The 15594-nt window shown below is 46.8% G+C and overlaps 1 protein-coding gene across 2 annotated transcripts in view; it reads right to left on the bottom strand.

The window, feature by feature from the left end:
* UGGT1 (UDP-glucose glycoprotein glucosyltransferase 1) overlaps positions 1–15594 on the bottom strand; it is an 849443-nt gene that overhangs the window by 538150 nt on the left and 295699 nt on the right. For both annotated transcript variants that reach the window (XM_086943802.1, XM_086943803.1), the window contains exon 16: positions 7081–7216. In XM_086943802.1, the coding sequence (XP_086799928.1) occupies positions 7081–7216 (136 nt within the window). The remainder of the gene's footprint in view (positions 1–7080; positions 7217–15594) is intronic.

The raw sequence follows: 15594 nt of genomic DNA, 5'->3' as shown, positions 1-15594 counted from the left end.
CACCGTCCCTTCACTTGTGCACTCTCCTCAGTCTCTCACTGCACCATCCCTTCACTGCTGCACTCTCTTCAGCCTCTCCCTGCACCATCCCTTTACTGATGCACTCTCTCCTTAGCCTCTCCTTGCACAGTCCCTTCACTGCTGCACTCTCCTCAGCCTCTCACTGCACGGTCACTTCACTGCTGCACTCACTCCTCCTCCCCACTGCACCGTCCCTTCACTGCTGTACTCTCCTCAGCCTCTCACTGCATTATCCCTTCACTGCTACACTCTCTCCTCAGTCCCACTGCACCGTCCCTTCACTGCTGCACTCTATGCTCAGCCCCCCACTGCACCGTCCTCTTACTGCTGCACTCTCTGCTCAGCCCCCACTGCACCGTCCTTTTACTGCTGCACTCTCCTCAGCTTCTCCCTGCACCGTCCCTTCACTGCTGCACTCTCTGCTCAGCCTCTCCCTGCACTGTCCCTTCACTGCTGCACTCTGCTCAGCCCCCCATTGCATCGTCCCTTCATTGCTGCACTCTCTGCTCAGCCCCGCCCCCCATCCAGGCTGCAGCCCTCACTCCTCCACTGCACCATCACTCACTGCTGCACTTTCTCCTCAGCCTCTTATGGTACCGTCCTTTCACTGATGCACTCTCCTCAGCCTCTCACTGCACCATCCCTTCACTCTCTCCTCAGCTCCACTATACCGTCCCTACTACCTCATTCTCTCTTTCACTAACTCACTATCTCTCACACTACTACACTATCTCTCATTCACTATCTCTCTACCTCAATCTCTACCTCACTACTCAACTCTCTTTCTCACAACATCACAATATCACTACCACAGGAACTATATCTCTCTAACACACTACTTCACAACGTAACTCTCTCTATCTCACTACCTCACTCTCTCTACATCACTACCTAACTCTATCTATTACTATTTCACTATCTCATTCTCACTGCCTCACTATATCACGACACACTCTCTCAAAAATTCACAACTCTCTCACTACCTCACAACTTCACTCTCTCTCTCTAACTCACTGCTTCACTCTCTCTATCTCACTACCTCACACTCTCTCTATATACTACCTCACTATCTCTCCCTCACTATATCACGACACACTCTCTGTAAAGTTCACTACATCACTCTCTCACTACCCCACAACTTCACTCTCTCTATCTCACTACCGCACTCTCTCTCTCTCTCAAATACACTAACTCACTTTTACTCTCTCATACACTACCTCACTCTAGCTCACTACTTCACAACATCGCTCTGTTTCTATCTCAATACAGCACAACAACTCTCACCCTCACTACCTCATTCTTTCACGACCTCTCTCTATCTCACTACCTCACAAACTCACTCACTACCTCAATCACTCTCTCTCACTACCTCACTTTTTCTATCTCACTAACTCACTTTCACTCTCTTTCACTACCTCTTTCTCTATTTCACTACAGCACAACATCACTCTATGCTTATATCTCACTACCTCACAACATCCCTCTCACTACCTCACTCTTTACTACCTCACTCTGTATCTCACTACCTCACTCTCTCTCACTCTCTCTCTATTTCAATACCTCACTCGCTCTCTCTATCTCACTACCTCACTCTCTCTCTGCTAATGCAATAGGTATCACATATGCAAAAAACAAAGCTAATGCCAATACAAATGACAATGCCATTTATTTAGGGATACAAAAAAGATAAAAAAATAATGAGCAATTCTAATAGCTCTACCTATAATATTGCCGAGACCATTGCATTGTAAATGCTTGTTTATCTTTTCTAGGGTGGTGTCGACCTCTGGGCCAAACAGGTGATCTGGGTTGACTGTTTGGTTAAGGATGGTGGTTTGGATTTCTGGCCTAAATCCAGAGATTCTTAGCCAGGCATGTCGCCGTAGCATAACACTAGTGTTTATAGCTCTGGCAGCGGTATCAGCTGCGTCCAGAAAGCACTTAATTGAAGCGTTAGAGATCAGCTTCCCTTCCTGATTCAGCATCTAAGCCGCCTCCTTGTATTCATCAGGCAGGTGCTGCAACAGGGTCTCCAGTGTGTCGTAGTGTGCCCTGTCATAGCGCGCCAGAAGCGCTTGTGTGTTAGAGATGCGCCAGATGTTGGCTGCCTGTGCTGCTACCCTCTTCCCCAACGCCTCAAAGACCTTGGATTCTTTGTCTGGGGGAGGAGCATCACCCGTAGTCTGAGAATTAGCCCTCTTCCGGGCATTCGAGACAACAAGGGAGTCCAGAGGCAACTGTCCTTTGATGTAGGTAGGATCAGTAGGCGCCGACTTGTATTTTTTGTCAATCCTAGGGTTTATCACCCTTGCCCTGGTAGGTTCTTTAAAGATCTCAGCAGCATGCTTTAAAACACCTTTCAGCATAGGCAGAGTCTTAACAGTTTTTTCTGAGACTGAAAAGGTGTCAAAAAGGAAATCGACATCCACAGGGTCAGTATGTAGCTGGACGTTGTGATTGTTAGCTGCCCGCTCAATGAGGGCATTGAAAGCTGCAGAGTCTTCTGTAGGGGACGTTTTAGCAGAAAAAAGTTGAGGGTCTTGTCCTGATTGAGGATCCCCAGGGTCACCACCAGCTACCCAGGGTTCATTGGTATCCTCAGGGTCTGTATAGACAGGATAACTGTATTCATCCTCATCATCCCCCTCACCAGCGTCCACATCCGAGTAAGTGGGCGAGACATTATGAGTCTGTGGGGAAAGTGGTTCCACCAAGACGGGAGAGCAAGCAGAGTCCTTCTTTTTCTTGAGAGGGATCTTGTAGGACTCCTGTGGGCGTTCTGGGGCGATTTTCCGCTTGAGGAGGGAAAGCTTGCCCGTTTCGGCGTCGATGAAGTGTTCCTGACGCTCGTCCCCCGAAGGTCGTAGAGGTCGCGAGCCGGGGACCACCGATGACGCCTTCGGCGCCGATGAGAGCTTTTCGGGCACACCGGCCACAGCCTTAGGAGCAAAGGCCTTCGGCGCCGTCTTCGGCGGCAACGTGAAGTGGATGGGCGTGGACGCCTTAAGTGGTTTCTCCACAGGTTTCGCAGGCGGAGGATCCTTCGGACCGACCGACGCGGTGCCGTCCCTGATTCGCTGCAGGGAGTCCGTCACCTTCTTGGTGAACGAGGCGGATGGGCGCGCGCCGGTTCAATGGAATCCTTCGAGGTTACTTTCGGAGTCGACTCTCGGGGCGCGGCGCCCTTGGCCTTGTCCTGCGGACGCGGTTTTGTGAGGACCTTTGGGTCATACAGCCGCTTCTTCGGGTCACCGAGAGTTTTCGTCGGCTCGCCGACAGTCTTCTTCGGGTCGCCAAGGCTTTTGCCGGTGTCGACCGTCTTCGGCGCCGACGCGCCCGGCTCGACCACCTTCACTTTAGTCGTCGGCGCGGCAGACTTCGTCTCGACGCCCTTAACTTGAGCCTTCGGTTCGACAGCCATTTTCGGCTTCTTCGGCGAAGAAGCCTCCGAGGCCTTGGAGCCGATCAAAGTGATGCGCACTTTCGGTTTCGAGGCCGGCACCTGCCGTCGAGACCGTAGGTTTCACTGTCGGTTTCGTTTTGCCAGGGAGTGGCTCGGCAGCAATGTCCGTGGCCGAGCCCGAAGGCGGGCCGTAGAACCCATAGCGAGATCTTGGGTAAGGCCCGAAGGCGATCCCTCGACCTGGGCCTTATAAATTGGCACGGCCCCAGAGTCAGTTTGAGGAAGCTCCTCCTACGAGCTATCCTCCATGGCCCAGAGGGCCCCGTCGTCGTCCCCTACCTAGTCGACGACTTCTTCGCCCTCGAACATCTCAGCATCCGCGTCGTAGTCATAGTCGACGTCCGACGCGGGGTTTGACTCAGAAATGTCCTGGATAGATTCGTCCTCGACATCCCCTGCATCGAAGATGTCCACAGGCGCCGGTGCAGTTTGCTGGGCCTCCTGGCGCGCAGCTCTTCGAAGCTTAAGCGTCTTCTTGGACCTGAAGCGTGAACAAGCCATACACTTGTCCTCATCATGGTCCGGCGACAGACACTTGTTGCACACCGGGTGGACGTCGATGTGGGGATACTTTGAGTTGCAGACCGGACATCTCTTGAATGGACTTCGGTCCATGATGGAAGGTCGATAGGTCTAGAGCGTCGACTGGGCCTTCCGCACCGAGAGCAAGCGGGAGTAGAGAATCCGGCTCGGAACCGAGCTAGAAAAGGCAATGCCGAATGCAAGACAATACCGACGTATTAGACTAAAGACCTTTTGGTCTCAAGAAAGTTTTCTATCGATTCCGACAAGAGGGAATTAAAGACATCCGAACCCAATGGCGGAAAAAAACAATCTGAGGATGGAGTCGATGCCCATGCGCACTGTAGTCCAGGGGAGGAGCCACCTATCTCGTGATACTTCGAAGACTCTTCCAGGACAACAATGTGCAATCATCCGGACCCAACAATAGGCGGCGATCTATGCACAGATATGAATTCAGCAGCCCACATGCCTCGAACACTACCTATATAAATTATTCTGGAAAGAACTAGAACAAGCATTTTTTTATGTTGCCTACATTCTAAGATGTCCAAGAAGAAACCAGAGTTTTAAGTGCACATAATAGTACTGAAACAGATCGCTTGAGTGGCCACTATCCAGGTGCACAGTTAAGTAAATAAGGAACTAGTGACCATCAGAACTGAAAAGGATTCTCTCAATCATTCTTCTCTTTGACCAATTTGTGTACTTTCATTTATTGTTATATGGATTATAATATTAGGGACAGAGCATATGATGACACACTGCTTAAAGATTCTTAATCCCAGTTATTACAAGCCTAATCATCTTTTGGTCTTGTGAGTCCTGTCTGTTCACAAGTCCTTCATTTGCTGTACTTCTCTGCTTGTTATTTTATTCCCTAGCATGGCACACTCTTGCAGGATTAACCTCTGAGCGGCAAGTCAAGAATGTGTGATAGATGTCATTGACCGAAAAAGGCATCAGGTATGGATGGAAGTAAGGCTAGATTTGGCAAAATTGAGTGGCACTAGTCTGGCTATAGCACGTGGTACTCCTGTACTAATAATCCTCTGTCTCCACTGCATATTAATGGCATGCCTTTTGCTTTTGACCGTTAAGGAAGATCAACCTTGCAGCAAATGGAAACTATGTAGTGTTTTAGCTCACAAGATATAACTTGTTTTATTACCCAGTGGCAGTCGCCACTGGGTAGTCATAGCTAGGTTTTCGTTTCAATAGGAAAGGCATTTTTGGTTTTCCAAATTACTTTGGTGCCTTTTGATGAATCGTCAAGAAATGTTCCTCAAATAATAAAATAAAAAATAAGCCTCATCCACCTTCCAACTCAGCAATATCCTGGTAAGTTTTGGGGTGATCCATCAAACAGAGGACAAGAAAAATGAGGGGGTGTCCCAAAATACATTTTCCATCAGAAAACTGAACAGCGATGCTGCAAAAAACGATGAACTGAATTATAACATATTTGGCAGAAAATTAGATCTTGGTTCAGAAAGTGTGGCTTTTGTGAACTGGTGTAAACTCATGCAGTAGTTTTTGACAATTCAAAGCTCAAATACTGAAAAAAGGTGAAACAAAAAAAGACTTAAAGGATTGCAGGCTTGGCGCCCTAGGGCCAGGTGTGGGTGTCCAAGTGGGACCCCGCCTGGGGCCCAAAAAGATTTTTTTTTAAATGTTGCTGTGATTTTGATGCACATCCGCATAAATGTTTAACTTTTGTTAAATAAAATAGGTTTTACTTTTGAAATATGCCTGTTGTTATAACTGTCTGCCAGAGGTGATACAGGGCTGTGTTTTCAGTTAACTCACGCAATGAATTCTTAAAACACTTTGGTAGCAAGTGCTGAGGGACACATAATTCTGCCTAGCAAACCATAGAATTATAAGTTAAGGTTATAACGAAGGGGGAAAAAGAATTACTACAGAGAGCTCATCTGTCACTAAAACAATAGCAGCCACCACAAACAGGAATCCAACAGACAGGCTAAGTCACATACATTCAAACAATGACAGTCGAAGAAAAGTAAAGTACTCAAAGTAGACTTCAGAGTGTTATATAATCAAAAGCGACAATACTTCCAAAACACATTGCTCGCTTTCTTTTTAGAGGTGGATTCAAAGCTATCTTTGTCTGTTGCAGGAGTGGTTTGTAATCCTATTATAATACATGGGATTCTTCGGTGTCTGTATAAACACGTCCATCTCTAATTTCTTTATAATCGGCTGCTTGTGACGCACCCAGCCACCAATTATAAAGAAAAGATGTCAGCACTAAACTATAAGTTACCAGAGCCAGCAGCCAAGGTGAAAGGTAGGTCAGGTCACGGAGCAGCTGCCTATTTTTCTAGCCTAAAGTGACAAGCAGAAAGAACATGTTTATTTTTGCACTCCTTAGACAATTATAGGAAAGTTCGAATTTTTCTGCATGTTTCTACACATTCTGAGCGACTGCACCTTTTTTTGATTAATATAAAAGCTGACTTGTATTGAACTGTTTAAAATATCTTTTTTGAGCAGTTTAATTGTGTACTAGAGGTTCTATTTTAATTTTTCATGTTTGGTAACATGCTCTTTCAAATGAAATAGCTTCACACCAAGGTTTTAATTGGTTTGTGGGAAAGGCAATAGTGCGACCATGTATTATATAAGATAAAATACTACCTGCTGTACATCAGGATATTGAAAGTAACCTTGGAGTTCCACAACCTTATAAAGTAACCCGGCCTTCAGCCTCGTTCCTCTATTTGGCTACAGAACTCCTCGGCAACTTGCAATATCCTTATGATGTATGGCAGGGGGTACCTTATCCCTTATAAATTGCTGGGCAATCCCTGGATTCACAGGTCACACAGCACCTACCACTACGTTCCCTCCGATCCAGACTATTGCTCGACTTTGGAAATAATTAGTTTGGTCAGTGAAGGGAATTAATTCAAGAGTTAAAGGTTCCAAAGTCTTTCGGTAATAGAAGGCCGAACCATAGTTCAGACAGCACCATTCCACGGCTCACCTAGACCTCTGAAAGAAAAAAACCTCCATATTGTCACTGTCTGCATCAAGAAACAAGCTCCTACCGATATCACAGTCTGAAAAGCATGGTAGTTATCCATTTCTTCTGCAACATAGTTAAACGCTCTAAGAAGGGCAACACCAGCATTTTCCAGCCCATCTACATCTTCAGAATCATCCACCACAAAAACTAGGCCAATCCTACCAAAAAGAAGAAAGACAAAAGTTAAATCAAGCTCTACTGAAATTCATCAGCATGCAAAGTAACATTAAAAAAAAACCTGACCAGCAAACAAGCAAATGAAAATAATAACTGCAAATCTAATGGACTGATTCAGATTACTGCAGTATTGCAGATTTGGGTGCAAATATGGGTTTCTGTCCAAAAAGTGGAGAAGTGTGGCTCAGGGGTTAGAGGCGGCAGACCCGGAAGCTGAGATCGGTCCTGGACCAGGGTTCAATTCCCCGCTTTGGCGGGTCTTGGGCTCAAAAATTCCACGGACTCGATAATTCTCGTTCCGGTGCCTACTCGACTCACGGGTTCACACTCTGCAACTCTGGGCAATAGCTTGCTTAATCTCCACTATGGCCCCTCGCGGCGGGATGCCTGGCTTTCACCTTGTGGATACCCTGCTGGGGTTATCTCACAGGGGAATACCAGGATGGGTTCCCAAGGCAAGCGCCTTGATGCCTTCGGGTGATACGTGCGCTATATAAATCGCAATACATTTACATTTACATCCGAATTGGGATCCCAAGCCAAGGTGCGGTTGTAACAGCCAAAAACATTGACTGGTTGATAAAGAAGCTGACTACTCGTGGCACTCTTTAAAGGCTTTTGATTAGAATTCATTGCCTTTGGCAAAACAAAAAAAGAGAAGGTATTTTAAGAACCCATATAACTGGTCTTCTACTTCACAACGGTATAAATTAGTCCTTGAAAACATTATTAAGATCCTTGCACAAACCAGTAGTTAACACGTTTTTCATAGCACAACAATCAATATAAAAAGGTTACAATTGAGCCTCAAAAGACACACACAGAAAGGCTATTTATCGTTATTTGTAATAAATGCAAGAAGGGAGACTTTATGGAGCAGTTGGTTATTTATTAATAGATTAGATCGCTCTAGAGGAGTAGGGTCCACAAATAGCAATAGCCATTTGGAGTAGAATGTGTATCCCTTGAAGCAGACTTTGGGTAGAATCAAGTGCTGGACATGGGACTAGAATTTCCTTTTCTAGCCTGGTTAATTTAATAAAGTAGGTCGAACCTTCAGATGCGTCAGGCCTAAATTCAATACACTTGTCAGTGAATACGTGTGAACAGGTTACTGGTCTAAGTGGGTATGCCCACTTTACACAATGATTTTAATAGATTTTGTGGAACAGTTTCTGGTGCTAGTCAATTCTCCACTCCCTTCATAAAAAAGAAACCATAAAGACTCGGCAGGCAATTGTAGGCTTATTGCCCTAATGGATTTTGAGGGCAAATGGTTTGCCAAAATCCTGCTTGAGGAACTCGAGACGATAGCTGTAACTGCAAAATTTATAACGCTTTATCAAACTGTTGACGCTTGATAATATGTTGGCCCTGGGGGAATGCGTTTCTGAAACCTTTATAGACAGTAAACCGACTTTCATGGGGTTAATATAGTTTGTGTTGGAAAAGATAAAGCAATATATTACTTATCCCTTAAGTGTCTATAAGCAGTGTGTAGTGCCGTATATTCACATGCTTAACATACTCCTTCCATCTACCGTTGGACTTGGGCTTTTGTAATTAGTTTTTAGGTCTCGCCGCGAGGACTATAGCTGCCGGCTCAGCCGACAACGATTGGAGACAAGAGCTGGCCACGCGCCCAGCATTGTCTATGGCAGAGGCAGATTCAGACGCGCGCCTTCGGATTGGGTCGCACGCGTGAGCTTATAACGTAAACAGCTCACGCGTGCGCCCCAATCCCAAGGCGCGCGTCGGAATCCGACGCTGCCATGCTTCTGAATGCTGCGCGCCTTGTAGGTTTCGGTTTTAGGTTTCGGTTTCTTATTTTCACTTGTGCGTGTGCGGCGAGCCGCACCCAACCCCCCTTTATAGCATGCATGCAATAGGTTCCTGAGCCTGCTCTGCCACCAACACACTCCTCACCCCACTGTCCTCCTAAGCAACGCACTGCGCCCCCCACCTCTCAGAGTTATCAGCTGCACTCGGCAAGTAGTAGATGTCAGCAAAATTGACCATGGAGTTGGGTAAGGCTTTTTTATACCAGTAGCACTGGATCTGTGTGGTTATTCCACAATGAGACTCGTGTATGTCATAACCTCATCGGGAGCTACTAGGCCAGTCGCAATCATTCTTTCCAGCGCCGCCACTTACTTTATGGTGAACTTGTGGTCAGAGCCTTTGAGGGTTAGTGCACATATGCCAGAGGTATTTCCACATGTTAATTGAGTCCCAGGGAATGATTGTTTCAGGTCCGCCATGTTTTTTTGGATAGCTGTGATTTTAAGTACTAAGGAGTCAGTGCTCCAAAGTTGCAGGGAGCTACCACAAGGTTTCGGTTTCTTGGCAAGATAGTGTGATTGACCGGAGTGAGTGCTCGAGAAGGGCAGGAGGCACGCATTCCCGAATGCCAGAAGGACTAATGTCCCCTCACTACCCTCCCCAGCCCCTCGTGCCCCTTCCCTCCCCGCTCTGAAGAGGAGTCCCCGGGAGGCGGGTTTAATTGCTCTCTGGGGACTGCGCGCGCCTCTCATCCTGCCTGGAAAGACAGGTGAGATAGAAAGAGGACAGGCGGCTGGCAAGAACAACACTGAGGCAAAGGAGCATTGGCTTAGAGGGGTTTTCTTCGCCTCAGACCTAGCTAATGATGAAGGACCGCGCCCAGTCAGGCATTTCCGTGCCAAAATATCTCCCACACTGACTCTGGGATAGAATGTGCCACATTTACCCAGCTTGTGGGGCGGGGGATTTGTGTGCTTGAAGTTGCTTAGCAGAGCCACGGATACTTGAGCAGAGTACACCATGGAGATGTGGATATGTGCCATTGAAAATGCCGAAGGCGCCAGCCCACACGTTCCCAAATACAATGAGGGTTTTGTACATGAAGTTAGTTGCTTCTTATAATGTGTGCGTGGACGCTGCAGTAAAAACAGGATGTGGCATAACGGCGGGAGATGCCGACCTTGGAGCTGGGTTACCGGGTTCGAGCCTCGTCTTGGACTCCACATCCTGTGGTTCTGAGCAAGTCACTTAATCTCCTGGTGCCTACCAACACCTTCAGGTCGAGTTCGTGCTATATAAAACTGCAAAAAGCAAAAGAAAGTGTGAGTTTAACTTCACAGGGCTTTTCCCCGGCATGCCAAAGCTGCTTTCCTGTGACTTTAATCATAGGTACCTCTTGGCACCGCTGATTGGATGCATAGTGATTCTCAAAAGAGGCCATGCCGAATTCTAGGCCTGCGTGCTGTATTTCGTGCCAGTGTGGTGCTGGGCCACAGCTGATGACAGGCATCCACTCACGTGACACATTGTTTGCTCTCGGGTTACTTGGCACCATGGCCTGTGGAATCACTGATTAATTTCTGTGGGGCCCTCTGTAAGGTAGGCCTCGGCTGCACATCAGGTGTGCATGGGCCCTGGGCCCTAAGTATTCAATCAGCATTGCAGCCTTCCGATTTCAGTGCATATTCGATTATATGAGCCGTGCAGTGCTCTAGGTCTGTGAGGGTGTCTGTTAGCAACAGCTCACCACTCGCAAACAATGTTTATATACCAATTGCAAATTTAAAAAAAAATTCATGCAAAGCATTGTAATTTACAATGCCAGTAACTCAAACATTAAATCTGCGAGACTTATTGTATTGCAAATGCTTGTTTCTCTAGTGACTCCTACTATTGTCTGTGTTGCCCATGTTCATTGGCTCCTTTGCTCATCGGGTGAGCTGTAGGATAGGAGCAATAAGTGACAGAAGAGATGAGTATGCAAGTAAATAATAGGATATTGAGAAGGTTAGTAACAAAATACTTCAACCAATAGCTACTGGGGAGAAGGATTGGTGCATATGAATCCACGGCACTACACGCAACGAATAGATGCTTACAGGGTACGCAATATATTCTATTCTTAGCATGTGCTGACCATAGATACAAATGCTTAGCATCAAATGTAAAGCAGTGCTCTCCAAAAGCAGTGGTTAGCTAGTGTTTGATGTAGATGTTTGAAAATGTGTTCTTAAAACAGCTTGACCCTCTAGCTGGTTGATCAGCTAATACACCAACACAATAATGTTTTGTGAATGTATGCAGGTTATTCCATGCAGCTCCATTCAAACGGGGGTAACTGTTCCAGGGTTGGGTGCAAAAGTCACAGATGAAAAGGAAAAGAAATGAAAGAAGTAAGGTCCTAGGTTTACACTGCGCGGGCTAAAGGCAAGCACAAGTCTTGTCTCTTGATGCCCTCACACACCCGAAGAATGTCATACTTCATCATCGGGCGGTTGCTTCTCGTCAGGCCGGTGCTGCCAATGCCGTATGAGTCCCCCAAAGGGTTGCTTTGGCGAGGATCTTTTTTTGGTACTGCCATATGATGAGTGAGGGTGTGAGATAAAGGGTTCTGAGAAAACAAGTGTGTGAGTGAATGATAAAACTAGCTAAGGAATACAGAGGTGACTAAAGTTTAGCATATAGGTTCCCGAGGTCGTGTGTTACCTCATGCAAAAGAAGATCCAAAAGCTTCAAAAAGACATCAAAAGGTTCGACAAGGAGAAGATATACCCCTACACTAAAGAGGATTTCCAACCCTCGGACATCGATGCATCATCAGAGGACGGCCCTACAGCATCTGACCACTCGAACCTTCCCACTAACAGCAACTCGAGTAACAGCTGGGGAAAGAACATGAACAGACAGGGACTTCTCCCACCCCCTTACCTGCAATGTATGGGTATCCTAACCAACCTTACCCTTCACAAGGACGATTATGGTACCCGGCTCACCCTGGACACCAACAGGGTTTCCAACCACCTTTCTTCCAACACCCTCCTCCACCTTTTTGGAACAGATGCAGGGGCAGAGGAAGACGAAGAGGAAACATACAGGTCCAATGTCAGGACATGGAGAAACAAAGGACAGCGAGGAGACAAACAAAAAAACCTGATTGCAAACATATCGGAGAGAACACTTTTCTCAGACGAAATCGCAGTTTCGGAAAAGGGGCTTGGATTCGTACTGACATTGAAGGAACACAACTTTTGACTCAATGAGGAGTTACATCAATTGTTTTGTAAAATCAGACTGAGGTCTTTCTTCCATGACAATACCACCTCAGAGAGAGAGGATTGAGACCCCCATCCAAGTTTACCCCCACATCTGCCATGGTTCCCAGTGAGGTACTTACATTTGAAAAAGCCATCCTGAAGGAAGCGAACCAACTTGGGAAGAGAAGTTCATGTAACAACTTACCCAACTAAATCAGAAGAGCCATCTCTACCCTCAAGGAGGATGACAGCATCACTATAAAACCAGCAGATAAGGGGGCAGCCACAGTGATTATGGACACCAGCGACTAGGAGCAAGAATGCCCCAGACAACTGGATAACAAAAAAATACTACAAAAAGATGTGCACTGATCCAACTGATTCTCTCCTTACCCAAATCAAGATCCTAGTGAATAAAGCCCTGATCGAGGGTGAGTTCTCCACCTACGAAGGGGCCTTTCTGGTAAACACCACTCCCAAGATACCATATTTCTATCTCCTTCCAAAGATACACAAGGGCTTTGTCCTTCCACCTGAACGCCATATTGTTTCGGGCATCGGATCACTCCTTGAACTTCTGAGCCAGTTCAGTGACTTCTTCCTGCGCCTGTTGGTCCAGGTGGCGCCTGCTTACTTGAAGGACACAGAGATGTCCTTAACCTAATCAATGATATCAACGACAACATTGAAGAAATCAATTTCCTGCCAACGCTAGATGGCAAGGCGTTATACACAAATATTCCCCAAGATGCCACCATTGTGGTAGTGGAAAACGAATAGTTTCTTACCTGTCGGTGTAGTTTTGCAGCTTGAAGATCTTTCTGGATTCACTATGCTGTGCATTATTCCGCGGTCAAGTGGTTGGGTCCGGAATCGTAGTCTTTTTCTTTGTTTTTTTTTTCTTTTTCGTAGCCCAGGTGGGCGTCGACGTCCCACCTTTCGGTGTACTTCCTGTGACGTTGGCACGCTTCCTGCGGAAGCTCCCACCTTGGGGCGCCATCTTCGGATTCTTTTTTTTTCTCTAGTTTTTTTTTTCTCCTTTTGTTTGTTTGCGAATCCTTAGGCAATGTTCAAGTAAGTGATTTATCCGCTATGTCCTTCAAGGTGTCTGTTTCTGTATTGTCCTTGTATTACCAACTGATTCTCCAGCCTCATCTTTCTGGCGGAGGTGGGTGCGTTTCGCTTGTGAATCCAGAAAGATCTTCAAGCTGCAAAACTACACCGACAGGTAAGAAACTATTCGTTTTGCAGCGTGAATCTTTCTGGATTCACTATGCTGTGCATAGACTTTGTAGCGGTTTGTTATGTTTGTGGCGGCTGGGTGGAAGATGAGTGTTGGCTGTTGAATATATGTTGAAGCACCTTCTGCTCTACTTGTGCTTCCTTGTTCATTTGTATATCCACACAGTAGTGCTTAGTGAACATGTTCACTGAAGCCCATGTTGCCGCAATGGGTGTGTTAGCCAGGAAGGCGATCGTTGCTCCTTTCTTCCTAGTAGAGTGGGCCTGCGCCCCTTCTTCCAGTTCTTGGTCTGCTTGCTTGTGGCAGAAATGTATCGTTTGTGCGATCCATCGTGCAATGGTTCCCTTTGTTACTGGTTTACCCAGGGAACTGGTTGCGAAGGACACAAAGAACTGTTTTGTTTTTCTGTGCTCCTTTGTTCTTTCTATGTTGTGCATTACTGCCCTTCTAGCGTCCAGAGTGTGCAGTGCCCTCTCTGCGCTTGTGGTCGGTTTCTGAAAGAAGCTTGGTATTTGCACAGTCTGGTTGATGTGGAACCTAGACACCACCTTTGGCATAAAGTGTGGGTCAGTTCTCATCACCACCCTATCATTGTGTATTTGAATGTAGGGTTCTTGCAGCATCAGTGCCTGTAGTTCGCTCACTCTGCGCAGTGAGGTGATTGCCACCAAGAAGGCTGTTTTCATTGTCAACATTTGTAGGAAGGCATTATGAATGGGCTCAAAGGGAGCATTCATGAGCTCTGTTAGTACTAAGTTAAGGTTCCAAGCCGGTGGCGGCATCCTCTTTGGTGGTGCGATCCTCTTTGCCCCTTCCAGGAATCTATTTATTACCTGTGATGTAAAAATAAACTCTTCCCTGTTTCGCCTCTCGTGTAGGCTACAATCGCTGCTAGGTCTACTCTCAGTGCGGATGAACTTAGTTTTGCCTTCAGCAGGTGTGTGAGAAACCTAAGCACCGTTGATTCTCTTGTCAACTTTTTGTGAAGCTTCTTCTTGCTGCACCATAGAGTAAACCTCTTCCATTTTGCCCCATAGCACCTTCGTGTGCTAGGTCTCCTTGACTCGCGTAGTACCCGAAGGGTGCTCTCAGGTAATTTCAGGTGCGCAAACTGTCTTCAGGAGCCATGCTGCTAGGTTGAGGTTCTCTGGTTCTGGGTGTAGCACTTCTCCGTTTTGCATGGAGAGTATGTCTTTCCTTTTCCCGAACTTGTGGGAAGCGCCTTGTGCCATTTCCATTATCTGCGAGTACCAGGTATGCCTGGCCCACTGTGGTGCCACCAGGATCAGGGTCATGTTGCTGGTTCTGCACTGGTTGAGTACTCTGTATATCGGAGGTATTGGGGGAAAAGCGTAGGCAAATGTCTTTGACCAGCTTATCCATAGGGCATTCCCCAGGGATCCTTCCCCTTGCTGCCTGGATGCGAAGTTTCGGCATTTTGCATTGTGGTGTGTTGCAACAGGTCTATTGTCGGTGTCCCCCACCTTCTGAATAGCTTTTGCGTTTCCTGTGTATTGAGCTCTCACTTGTGGGATGCCGATTTCTGTCTGCTGAGCCAGTCTGCTTCCACATTGTCCTGCTCTGGTAGGAGCATGGCTAGCAGGTCTATCTTTAGTGGGATGGCCCATCTCCATATTTCCTGTGATAGGTTCGAAGGTGGGGCTGACTGTGTCCCCCCCCCCTGCTTGTTGATGTAGAACATCGTTGTTGTGTTGTCTGTTTGGATCAACACTCTCTGGTTGTACAGTTTTGTCTGGAAGGCTTTCAGGGCGAGGAACACTGTCTTTAGTTCCAAGTAGTTGATGTGTTTGACCGCATCGGCTGGAGTCCACAGATTCCTCACCCTGAGCTTGCTCATGTGTGCTCCCCATCCCTTCTGGGATGCATCTGTGGTGATGGTCACCGTTGGGGTTGGTGGTGTTAAAGGTTTCCCCTCTGTTATGTTTTTCTTGTTCCACCACGACATCTCGTCCTGTAATGCGTGCGTTACAACCACCAGATCTTCCCAACTTCCTGTAGCATGTGACCATTGTTCCCGCAGCCATTCCTGGAATGGTCTCATGTGTAGCCGTACATTAGG

Source organism: Lissotriton vulgaris, chromosome 11, assembly GCF_964263255.1.
Source record: "Lissotriton vulgaris chromosome 11, aLisVul1.2, whole genome shotgun sequence".
NCBI lineage: Eukaryota > Metazoa > Chordata > Amphibia > Caudata > Salamandridae > Lissotriton > Lissotriton vulgaris.
The sequence above is the reverse complement of the archived record's forward strand: the minus strand, read 5'-3'. Positions and strand labels throughout refer to the sequence as shown.